General features: G+C 37.8%; 1 protein-coding gene across 1 annotated transcript; it reads right to left on the bottom strand.

The window, feature by feature from the left end:
• Positions 1–302: 302 nt before the first annotated feature.
• LOC127446430 (growth/differentiation factor 5-like) lies at positions 303–9,429 on the bottom strand. The gene is made up of 2 exons (XM_051707332.1): positions 8,468–9,429; positions 303–3,367 (listed from the first exon to the last, which is right to left on the bottom strand). The coding sequence occupies exons 1-2, from the start codon at positions 9,159–9,161 to the stop codon at positions 2,505–2,507; spliced, it is 1,557 nt and encodes a 518-aa protein (XP_051563292.1). The 5' UTR covers positions 9,162–9,429; the 3' UTR covers positions 303–2,504.
• Positions 9,430–13,723: the final 4,294 nt, after the last annotated feature.

Below are 13,723 nucleotides of genomic sequence, written 5' to 3' on the forward strand. Positions count from 1 at the left end.
TGTGAAATCTGTAAATACATTTCTAATGCACAGAAATTATGATATTAATTGTAAACTCTCCAAATGACTCTTTAAATGCACAAAAACTATGTACATTTTTCCAACATACCACACAGTGATATTCACCATATACAGTATGCACGTCTGGAATGCTGTATTAACCTATCAGCATCCAGGACTGAAACGATAAATTTCATAAAATCTGATTGAGATGGGATGCAGTGAAACATATATGCATGTGCGATATTCAAGTTCATCAGTTGCATAAAATCAGAGACACAGTTTTAAAAGTAATTTCACCATATTTTTATTTAAGAAAATGTTTGATACTTTAACTGACGAATTTCGAGAAGTTCTGCTTAGAAGTTTGGTTGTTGAATACCCCAAAATATTATAAGTAAACCAGATTGAGCAGCGCTACTACTTCATGCACTGTAACACCACGTTCCAACCAGCCAAGATAAGATAACATCTCAGGCGCTTAAAGCTATTATCTAAAACATGTTAATCTATTTTTGCCCTAACCAAGTGTGACAAGCAACAAGACATTTTGTATGTCACTAAGTTTCTATTTCTGTGGCGTTGCGCCTGGTAGCTCTGCCCACAGTTAAATGTCATTGGTCCAAAATTCTACTCCACATCACTGTACAATAAACATCAGATAAGTTCTAATTAGCTGTGATTTTGTCACATCACACCATATTTTCCAGTCAGTGTGGAGTGATAAACTACTACTACTTAGTAGAAACTTGTTGCATCATGCCTGGTTAGGACAATGTGTAAGGTCTCATCACAAAAGCTCCATTATACAAGCAAAGCCTAAATTTGCAGTCATTTAAATTTTCTGCAAAGACAAATCACTTATAATTGCTTTTCTGGGACCATTTGTTTATAGTGAATATTGACTGCCATTAGAAAACACTGCAAAGATTCTTAGGTTTAAAGCTTATTTTTATTTACAGGTAAACTATCTCTGAATGTGCTGACATAATTAAATGTGCTATAGCTGTTGAATTACATTTGCACCATTTAAATGCCAGGAAATTTACATTTACATTTCAATAACTGTTCTGCTGTTAACTTATGCAACCTAATGGGAGTAACCTTGAACTGGATCATCACAGAAAATACAGATGTTCGCTAGCCTTCATTCCTACAGTTAAATTCAACATGAAACGGTATTCACAACCCTGGACTTGATTTTATCCATAGGGAAATTACTGGAGGGTGAAAAGGAGGAAATAGTAAGTGAATGCATTTGAAACACCACTGGCATCCACTTTTGGCTTTTTGAACATATATGGAGGCTAAAGATCAAGGTCAACCTCAAGAGCATTTCGATGTGTACCAATTGTAACACTTCTTCAAATCTATCATTATTTGCTATCATTGCAATAACCTTTAATATAAGTTAATTCAAAGATTTAAGAGATTCATTTCGGACACGGAGCAAGTTATTACATTATGCTGAAAGATTATAAAGAGAAACAGCTGTTTTTTCTTTGGCATATTGTGCACTAATGGATCACGCACAATAAGGCAGGACCATGCATTAATAAAGTCAATTGGTTACTTTAAAGGTGGCGTTCGGTTTCATTAGATGATCAAATTGAATGGCCGTTCAACCAATAGCAACATTTAAAACAAAAAGGAAAAACTAAATATAAACATAGAGTATTTACTTAGCATTGAACTACATGACATTTAGCTCAATAAAGACAACAATAACACATTTCATATAGTGACAAGACATTTTAAATCAAGTTCTGTTAACACTTAGAAAACAAGAGTATGCTTCTGTTTAGCAGCTAATAATTTGAGGACATTATAAAATCATGTAACTGTTCACTGTAACGGTGTACTTTCATCAGCAATAGTTCACAAATCTCTAATTTTTAGCCTCCAGACACCTCATGATATGGGATTTAAGGAGCCATTAACTAATCTGTTGTTTACATGAATTTATTATTTGAAGAAAAAGACATCTACATTTTCATTGGCACATCGACACAGGTTCGTTTAAACAAAGAGATAACAATGCAATGTCAAAGCAACAGTGTCTGTTCATTTGCTCAGAATCATTTTATGAACCTCCAGAGGTTAATGAGAAATCGACATGGCTTCTCCAAGCTTTTTGGAGGTTTCATAGACATTGGTTTTTAATGGACCAACAAACAGGTAGATGTTCTCTTGAGTTTTTGCATTGCCTCTCTAGTTCGTCGAATGTCCTTCGGAATTTTTGACAAGGAAGGTCTGGAATTTCTGAGAGCTCCTGTGGAAAGTCAAAGACATCAATGGTTTCTGTTTCAACTTTGTGCTTAAAGCTATGCTTGCTTTTTGAAAGTCTGCAGAACTTTTCCTAGTTCAATTTTCTTTTACTGTTCCTGTAGTTCAACTGGTAGTCTAGCAACACCAAGGTCATGTGTTTGATTCCCAGGAAACACACGTACTGATAAACTGTTTACCTTCAATGCACTGTGCTGAAAATGTTTAGCAAGTTCTCGCTACCTGCAACCACAACTCTCAACTACCATGTCCTCGTACTGTTTGTAGACCACATTATTGGCTGAGTCAATGTACAGAATACTGATTGGACTAAGTCTGGTTGGGACACAGCAAGTAGGAGGTGTGGACCTGGGATCCATGGAGTTCATGAGAGTCTGGATGATGGCGTGATTCGTAGGCTCCAAATGGGAACGGATTGGAAAGTCGCAGAGGCCGTCACAGTGGAAGGCCTCGTACTCTAGAGGAGCGATGATCCAGTCGTCCCAGCCCATTTCCTTGAAGTTGACATGTAGCTGTTTGCGGTTGCACCGCTGTTTGGGGTTCTTGGGCAATTTTTTACCACGTGGCAATGGTGCTCGGCGCATCCTACGTTGAGTAATGAGGTACTCGTAGACGGTCTTGTTGTCGTGCCCTGAACGTGCTTTGATCTCATTGTAGAAGAGCCCTCGCTTTTTCGTACGCCCAAACACGACAAAAAAGGCCTTCTCCTTAGTAGTTCTTTCAAACCGACTCAAGCCGAGCAATCTCAAGTCAAGCGGTCGGCCTTGATTGACAGCATCAAGCTCAAAGCAAAGCTGAGAGGTGTTTCTAAAGTTCTTGAACAGTTTCCAGATATCGAACACTTCCCAGTACGGGGCGCTGTGTTGATCAATAGGCCGAGACTGGAGCATTATGGGTCTGTGCTTACCTGTGGCACAGGAGTATAGTTTTAAAAAAGCCACACCCTCTGCAAATGTGGTTTTACGAGAGTCCACATGTTTCTTTCTAAGGATGCGCAGCTCTGCACCCAACAAACCTTCCTTCTCCATGGAGCTGATGTTGAAGAGGTACCTCTGACGTCGTAGCTGGGTCACATGGTCATCTGCAAAAGTCAAGGTCAAAGTTCAATAGGAATAGTCTATACATTGTGAACTGATGACAATGCAGATGACAAAATAAATTTCTAGTGCTTTATTGGTTAAGCAAATTATGAACCTGGACTTGAATTATTTGAAAAGTAACGTATTACCATGATTTTTGGATTTGATCTGATGATATTTTTTGGACAGGTTACTATGGTAATATATATATATATATATATATATATATATATATATATATATATATATATATATATATATATATATATATTATTATTATTATTACATATACCATGGTAATACCATGTTTGTTTGGACAGGTACTATGGTAAAACCATGATTTTTGGACATGGTAATCTGTTAACACCATGTTTTTGGACAGGTACCATATTAATATCATATTTTAAGTACATGTGCCATGGTAACGCCATTTGGACATAGTACCATAGTATTGCCATGTTTTTGAACATACTGTACAACATGTTCAAAAACATGAACATGATGTTTGGTGATAATACCATGTTTTTTGGAAATGCACCATGGTAATACCCTGTTTTTTTTTGGGGGGGGGGGGGGGGGAGAGAATGCCCAATTCCAAATTGGGTGCTTTTAAGTCCTTGTGGTCACGTAGTGATTTGCCTCAATCCGGGTGGCAGAGGACTAATCCCAGTTGCCTCCGCGTCTGAGACAGCCAACCCGTGCATCTTATCATGTGGCTTGTTGAGCCATGGAGACATTGCACATATGGAGGCTTCACGCCATCCACCAACTCACCACGTGCCCCACCGAGAATGAGCCACATTATGGCGACCACGAGGAGGTTACCCCATGTGACTCTACGCTCCCCAGCATCTGGGCCAATTTGGTTGCTTAGGAGACCTGGTTGGAGTCACTCAACACACCCTGGGATTTTAACTAGTGAACTAGCGAACTCCAGGGGTGGTAGCAAGCGTCTTTTGCCACTGAGCTACCCAGGTCCCCCTTGGTAATACCCTGTTTTTAAACATACTGTATATAATGGTAATATCATGATGTTTTGGCATGTACCATGATGCCATGTTTTTGGAAATAGTACCATGGTAATACAAAAATTTTTTGACATGCACAATGGTATTACCATGTTTTTGGACATAATATTGTGGTATTTCCATGTTTTCGGGCATGGTACCATGGTATTACCATGTTTTGGGACATTTACAATGGTAAAACCATCATTTTGGGACATGGTGATCTGTTAACACCATGTTTTTGGACAAGTTCCTATTGTATTACCATGTTTTTTAAGCAGGTCCTGTGGTAATATCATATTTTAAGGACATGTGCCATGGTAATACCATGTTTTTGGACATGGTACCATGGTATTACTATGTTTTGTGAGTATACTGTATACCATGGTAAATATCATGATGTTTGGACATGTACCATGATAATACCATGTTTTTGTACATGGTACCATGGTAAAACTATGATTTTTGGACGTAATAATCTGGTACTACCGTGGTGCAATGGTAACACCATGTTTTTGGACAATGTACCATGGTATTACCATATTTTTTGACATGGCACCATGGTAATACCATGATGTTTGGACATGTACCTCAGAAATACCTTGGTTTTTGGACATGTTTAACCATGTTAAAACCATGGTATACTTTGAAGTATCTTGGAGTACCATGTAAATACCATTCAGTACCATGGTGTATATCAAAGTACTATAGTATTACCATCTGATACATCAATGTACCATTTTCTGTAAAGGAAGATTTGTGTCATTTTTAAAATGAGTAAAATAAAAAATGTATCCGTCACTCTGATCTCTTCTAAAAACAAATCAGCTATACTTTTCCTTTAGGGGTTAAAGCAAAGATCACACATTTTGTTTGTGCGCTTTCTTTCAGCGTGCAATGCAATATGAAAGCAGTGCATTGTAAAAATCAAAGGTTTCATTTTATCCAAGAACAGTTTGCTTTCAAAAGTCTATTGAAACCAGACAACCTCGGCCTAGAGACCACAACATACTGTAAACACAGCATTATTATCAACCTGCAGCTATTTACCAGTGGGCCTACCACCGTGACATATGGCTTTGACTAACATAGGCTGGAAAAGACTGTCTGAGCTGCATGGAGAGGGGCAGAAAGAGTGCAATTGATTAGCTGTGTGTGTGTGTGGGTACATGATGCGCAGAAGAATTTTGTACTTAGTCCACCCAAAAATGAACAATTCTGTCATCATTTACTCAGCCTCACGTCAATTCCAAACCTGAATTACGTTCTTTTTCCGGTGAACACAAAAACAGAGATGTTTTGTATGTCCAGGTCTATACAATGAAGGTGAATAGGTACAGTGGCTGTCAAGCTCCAAAAAGGACAATAAAACACCATTCAAGAAGTCCATACGACTCTTAGATCTCATTTGTACTTGGGAACATTCAAATATAATGCCTCGATACACTGCCCCAGGTCAAAAATCATTGATTCTCAGGTGTCTTGTGACAGATCACTTTGAATATGCACAAGTGCAAATGAGATTTTAGGGCTTCTGTGGAGGATAAGATTATTAATGACCAATGACTTAAATTTCACACACAGCTATTGTATGGCTTTAGAAGACTTGGAATAATGCACACGAGTCACATGGGCTACTTTTATGGTGCTTTTTTGTCATTTTTGGGGCTCAACAGCCCCAGTAACCATTTACTTGAAATTTATCGAAAACAACAGCATGGACATTCTGCTAAATTTCTCATTTTGTGTTAAAACGGAGTAAAGAAAATAATAAAGGTATGGAATAACATAAAAGTAAAAAAAAAAATAATAAAAAAAAAAAAAAAAATAGGCAAATTAAGTATATTTTTGGGTGAACTATTCCTTTGAGTGAGCGAAACACAATATGCATTTCATATAGCTGTCTATAGAGGATGAGGTAACTACTGTACAAATCTGCAAAGAGCGTTTTACACAAGGTGCAAATGAAAAAGAGCTAAAAATATTAAACTAAGCTGTTTTAAACTGATTTATAACAAAAAAAAAAAAAAAAAAAAAAACATATCGAGGCTACCTACTTGTAACCCGCCAAGGAGTTTATTTACTTTTTAAGTAGAGGTCCATCAAAAGGTCTTAAGCCAGATGCATTTTGACACAGTTGGTTTGGGATAGAGACCTGGATAAAAAAAGTTATTGTGCCGAATGACTAGTGTGTCATGCCTTACTAAACAAGAATAACATGTTTCCAAATAGATATCCACTGATTTCTCGTTTGTATAAACACAAAAGGACAATTTAATGTAAATGTAATACACTTCAAATGCGTGTCAAGCAGTGATACCAGTTTCTTGCAGTGTGATGTTCCAAAGATACTTCATCTCATTTTATAATCATTGTGTAGTCATTATACATGCAGTTTTTATGACCTCATATTAACTGAGAGACTCAATGGAATATTTTTACATGACAAAATTCATTTGTCACATTGCAGGACTATTTAACTTCAAAATAGCTAAACAATGATGAAAAATGGTGAGTTACAGCACCTAAAATATACACCTTCATAAGTTTGGACATACCTACTCATTCTTTATTGTTACTATTTTCCACACTTTAGAATAAAAGTCAAGTCATCAAAACTATGCAATTAGACAAATGGAATATGGGAATTACATGTACAGTATGTAGTGACTCAAATTTTTTTTTTTTTTTTTTTTTTTTTTAAATCAAAACCAGGGTCAGAAATTAACAGGGACAAAATTCAAAATGTGGGGGCAAAAATAAATAAATAAATAATTAAATAAATAAAAAACCTCACATAATGAGTTCTTTTGTGTTTTATTTGTAACATCAGATTTATTTCCTAATTTTCGATTCTAGGCTCAGGTATAAATGTTAGTGCATAAAACATCAGATAGGACTATAATTACTCTGATAGAGAATTTAGGTTAATAAATTGATTAAACTGAAGGATTTGACATTATTATTATTATTTTTATATCGTATGCCATCATAATGATAAATATATGCCCTGGAAACTCAAATCCAGGGAAAAAATATTGCCCCAATATTAATAGAAAAGTTAATTTCTGACACAGATCAGTACGATCTTACACTCACTGAGCACTTTTATTCGTGCAATGATCTAATCAGCCAATTGTGAGGCAGCAGTGCAATGCGTAAAATCATGCAGATACGGGTCAGATGATTCAGTTAATGTTCACATCAACCATCAGAATGGGGAAAAATGTGATCTCAGTGATTTTGACCATGGCATCATTGTTGGTGCCAGACGAGCTGGTTTGAGTATTTCTGTAACTGTTGATCACCTTGAATTTTCACGCACAACAGTCTCAGAATGGTGGCAAAAACAAAAAAACATCCAGTGAGCGGCAGTTCTGCTGACGGAAATGCCTTGTTGATGAGAGAGGACAACGGAGAATGGCCAGACTGGTTCGAGCTGACAGAAAGGCTATGGTAACTCAGATAACCGCTCTGTACAACTGTAGTGAGCAGAATAGCACCTCAGAATGCATAACACGTCTAACCTTGAAGTGGATGGGCTACAAAAACAGAAGTCCACGTTGGGCACTTTATTAGGACCATAGTGTTCCTAATAAAGTGCTCAGTGAGTGTATATTTGAGCTTCTTCAAAGTAGCCCCCTTTGTCTAGATTACAGCTTTGCACACTCTTCATTTTCTGTAGCAATTTTATGAGGTTCATTCTGAGGTGGTTTTCAAACAATAGGAGTTCCCATATGAGGGGTACTTGTTGGCTGCTTTTCTTCCAACTCATCCATATAAAGAATAATGAAAGGAATGTAAATGTAGAAATTGTAAATAAATTCATACACAGGCACTATTTATATTTATTGACAAAACTAGTTGCAAGCGATTAAGCATACAGTAAGCCTTGAGATCAATGCGTTTTTTTAAGATCATGAGAAATATATGTAGTCAAAATTAAAAATTTAACATAAAATCTTGACTTAAAAAAAAATATACCTGTTGAGCTGGTTTACTTAAAAATGACTTCTAAACTAATGCAACATAGGTCTGACAGTGGTTAATGACTCATGAACAAACAAAAAATATATAAATATGTTTATACCATACCATGTCCTCTGTCTACAAAACTAGTGATGGTGTTGGCCATCCCAGCCTCGTGCAGGACACTAGTATTGACCTCTCCACTGGTCAGTGACCAGTACAGGGACAGCATGTAGTCATGTGGCGTCACCAAGGGGTGTTTGGGCGCCTCGCTCCCCTCCAACTTCACTGGTGCTTTCGCTCTCAGCTGCGCTGGAGCCGGTGCGACAATTTTCATCACCCCTGTTTTGGGTTGTCCTGCCCTTATCGCGGAAAGCACAGCGGATCTTTGCGAAGAACCCTCATTTACTTTATTGTGTCCTGGTTGGTGTTGGATGCTGGAAGAGGATGCCGTGCCGGGTGCAACCCGCGCCGCATCCTTGGGTAGCCAAGAGCGCAGGGCCTCCCTGCGTCCTAAACTGACAGGTACCGTGGCGCGGCCGCTTTGCGCATTTGTTACTGGTATGGCCTCTGCCTTTATCGGAGGTGGCCCAGCCCTGATTCGAGAAATCTTCGCGTTGTCAGATGGCTTTCCGGGCGTCGTGCCGTTGCGCGCCACCGTTAACCGTGAAGCGCTTGGATTGAGTTTGTCCGCTCCGGTGTTTCGGTGTCCGGAGCGCTGCGCCGCCACTCCGGTAAGGGAGAGCGCTTGCGGTATAAAGTCTAGGTATAAAAGAGTCCAGCAGCCGAATAAAAGAGGGAGACTAGTCAAAACTTTCATCCTCTGATCTTCCTTGGAGTTTTTGTGATGGAGAAATGACCAACAGCTCTACCATGAACGGATTTGTAGAGGTCAAAATTGAGATTCGGAAATGTCTGACCGATTATTCTGTGCAAACCATTGCTATGAGCCGCGTTCGTCAGAATCATAGTGATCCAGCTTGGTCCGGTGCGCAGATCCAAGAGTGCATTCACAAAAGCTCTGTGGCTCTCCTTGATGTCCAGCGGTTCTGCTTGATATCTTATGAGAGACTTGTTTAAATCCCACTTTATCCAAGAGGGAAGGATGGCGTAATGCTCACTCTCTCTCTCTCTCTCTCTCTCCTCCTCGCTCAGAGCTTAAATGTCTTCCAGTGAAAACAGCGCGCGCACTCACAGAAATGTGCAGGTGCTTGAATAGTGCGCAAACCTGAGCGCAGGAACTGGAAACGGAATTCCAGCACAAAGCAGCTTAATTACTCTCTGATGTCATGCTGTTCAGATTTATTGAAGTGCAATATTTCTTCTTAAAGCATGACTCACTGAATACATAAAACCAGAAAGCTTTTGTATGAGGTCACTTGAATAAAGCTTAGTTAGGGTCCTCAATGTATAAGCCAAGTGTTAGATCTGATATGCAAATTAAATTGTATTTGTTATGCAAATCATATGAAATGCAAATTAAAAGGATAGTTCACCCAAAAATGAAAATGCTCTCATCATTTACTCACTCTCATGCCATCGCAGATGTATATGGCTTTTTTTCTTCTGCTGAACACAAATGAAGATTTTTAGAAGAATATTTTAGCTCTGTCATTCCTTTCAATGCAAGTGAATGGTGGCTAGAACTTTCAAAATGTGAAAGTGAAAGTGGAGATTTATAGTAAGAAAGGATTGAAATATTGATCTGTTTCTCACCAAAAGTGATTGCATTGCTTTTGAAGTAATACAGCTCTGGAAAAAATTAAGAGACTGCTGCACAGTTATCAGTTTCTCTGGATTTATAGTATGTGTTTGAGTAAAATGAAATTTTTTTGCTTCATTCAATAAAGTACTGACAACATTTCTCCCAAATTCCAAATAAAAATATTGTAATTTAGAGCATTTATTTGCAGAAAATGACAACTGGTCAAAATATCAAAAAAGATGCAGTGTTTTCAAACCTCAAATAATGCAAAGAAAACAAGTTCATATTCATTTTTAAATATCACAATAGTGATGTTTTAACTTAGGAAGAGTTCAGAAATCAATATTTGGTGGAATAACCCTGATTATCAATCACAGCTTTCATTCATCTTGGCATGCTCTCTACCAGTCCTTCACATTGCTGTTGGGTGACATTATGCCACTCCTGGAGCAAAAATTCAAGCAGCTCAACTTTGTTTGATGGCTTCTGGCCATCCATCTTCCTCTTGATCACATTCCAGAGGTTTTCAATGGTGTTCAGGTCTGGAGATTGGGCTGGCCATGACAGGGTCTTGATCCGGTGCTCCTCCATCCACACTTTGATTGACCTGGCTGTGTGGTATGGAACATTGTCCTGCTGGAAAAATCAATCCTCAGAGTTAAGGAACATTGTCAGAGCAGAAGGAAGCAAGTTTTCTTCCAGGATAACCTTGTACGTGGCTTGATTCATGCGTCCTTCACAAAGACGAATTGCCAGATTCCAGCCTTGCTGTAGCAACCCCAGATCATCAACGATCCTCCACCAAATTTCACAGTGGGTGCGAGACACTGTGGCTTGAAGGCCTCTCCAGGTCTCCGTCTAACCATTAGATGACCATGTGGAGAGTCGGTGATGATCTGGGGGTGCTTCACCAAATATTGATATCTGAACTCTTCCTAAGTTAAAACATTAGTATTGTGTTGTTTAAAAATGAATATGAACTTGTTTTCTTATCATTATTCGAGGTTTGAAAACACTGCATCTTTTTTGCTATTTTGACCAGTTGTCATTTTCTGCAAATAAATGCTCTAAATGACAATATTATTAGTTGGAATTTGGGAGAAATGTTGTCAGTACTTTATAGAATAATGTTTTATTTTTATTTTACTCAAACACATACATATAAATAGTAAATCCAGAGAAACTGATCATTTTGCAGTGGTCTCTTAATTTTTTCCAGAGCTGTGTCTTAAACCACTGTCATGTGGATTACTTTTATACCATTAATGGTAGCCAGAACTTTGAAGCTCCAAAAAGCACATAAAGGCTTTTTGGAGCTTCTCTATGTTTTTCCTTACAATTAAGGACCTACAGAGCTGACGTATTCTTCTAGAAATCTTTGTTTGTGTACAGCAGAAAAAAGAAAGTCATACACATTTGAGAAGACATGAGGGTGAGTAAATGATGAGATAATTTTCATTTTTGAGTGAACTGTCCCTTTAATTTGCTATTTAAAATTTCTTTCTACAATACTGATGCTCCTTTATAAAGAAACAATTGAAACTTAAAGGAATAGTACACTTATGCCATCTCAAACTCGTATTACTTTTTTTTTCTTCTGCAGAACAAAAAAAATCAACCATTTGAAGGATGTTTTTCTCTATACAAATGTAAATCAGTGTGGTCCAAAACTTTCAAGCTCCAAAATGTACATACTGTACAGTAAAGGCAACATAAAGGTAGTCTATACAACTTGAGTGGTTTAATCCAGATCTTCTGAAGCAATTTGATCACTTTGTGTGAGAAAAAACATCAGATTTTAAATTCTTATTCACTATTAATCTTGACTTATATTTAAAATGTACGACTGTCACTGCAGGATATAACAAAATATTAAAGCAAGTGACATTTATTGAAAAAAAGATAGCACAAGCAAACTTTTTAAGTAAAACATTTCAGATAAAAATAAGTGTATATATATATATATAATGTTCAGAATGAAGATAAGACGTATTTGGACACTTTTGGTTGTCAAATGTTCACGGAACATGTCCATAGTTAATGTGATGAACTACACCTGTGGTTACTCTGCTAAGACACCTGAGTGAAAAGGTATAGCACAGTTTGTTTGCAGAGCCACTTGATTTAATATTTTGTTATATTCGCAATGAAATAGCTTAAGTGTCAAAATACTGTATGCTGGAGGATATTTTGAGGACATTTTTACTAAATATGAGCACTTTTGTTGCCCCGCTTGTCCAATCAGATTAAAGGACCGGAACTAACTGCTGTATAAAACCTATTTGAAATTCAGTTGGTACATCATTCAAATATCATCACATCAGTCTAAATTCTATTTTTAAAAGACAGATTTTGGGTTTTCTGGAAGTCAGAATTGGCAATGCACTCGTTTTCTTCTGAATCTAACCATAGGTTCATATTTAAACCTTCTCCCGTGTCGAAACAGTTTATTTACTCAAGTCAAATATATAGACTAATGCTTTGTTAGACTCCCACACAAACCATTGCCACTGCAAACACTGAATCTGAACATAAAAATCCACCTCCGTAGACAAACAGAAAAAGAACGGTGAGTGTTTGTGTGATAAAGAGATGGTTTCTAAGCAGCCTTGAGAAGAGTGCTCACATTTTGGACTGCACAGGTGAAATTCAGGACGCACACATAAACATGCTCATCCAGGGGTGAAAACCTCAGTGTTGGCCAGCAAACTGGCACTCTTAATAGTGAACACAGCACATTTTTTCAACTGTCCGAGATGTGTTCTTGTCTCAGGATGTTTTCGGAAGGATGGAGGAACCATGACCTGTGGTTTACCCCACACCTCAGTAGTATGGATGCCACCTGACAGGGAACGGTCTAAAAACTTTGGCTAACATTATGCAACAACAACAAAAAAAAAACTTTATTGGAACATCCCTATAAAATTATACAGTAAGTATTCACAAAACATCATGGAGGATCTAAGGGGGTGCTGGCATTGCCCACCTAGATTTGCCTCGAGCCCCCCCAGAAACCTCTGATGCCCCCACGCTGACTGACAGTGAAACGAACAAGGGGCACTCTGCCTCCCGGATTGATACAGAAACAAACAACATTGCCCCCCAGCCAAACATACAAGTGCCCCACCAAAGATTGCATCATATCTATCCTTCCCCAAGAAGACAATTCCATTGGAAATACTAATCCAAGATGGCGGATGAAGCGAGAGGTAATTACATTATACATATACTTATAAATCATACAATAACAATAAAAATAGTTTAAAATGATAGAAAACTGAGTATTTACCCAACATATGTGTGCAATATATATAATTACACTCAGAGTATCGCGTTGTTGATCGCATCACATGTATTGAAATCAATTATGAGCAAAGTCTCTTGTGATCTGCACGTAAATAAGATTTCTTGACAAGACTGCCTTTGACCATGCATCCAAAACCGTGTATTGTCAGAGTATGTACTGTATTTTAGGTATGAATAGATTCCGGACACACTTCTTTCAGGAATGTAGGTTTTGACCTGAATATATGATGTAAAAACAACAACCACAAAATAATTGGCTTTGATTTTGTTAAACAAGCACCATTCAAGCACAAGGAACATCTTTCTTGGTATATATATATATAACTTACAGTTGAAAAGAGCCATCCGACTCGCAGTTCACCGCTGTTCTT

Source organism: Myxocyprinus asiaticus, chromosome 9, assembly GCF_019703515.2.
Source record: "Myxocyprinus asiaticus isolate MX2 ecotype Aquarium Trade chromosome 9, UBuf_Myxa_2, whole genome shotgun sequence".
NCBI lineage: Eukaryota > Metazoa > Chordata > Actinopteri > Cypriniformes > Catostomidae > Myxocyprinus > Myxocyprinus asiaticus.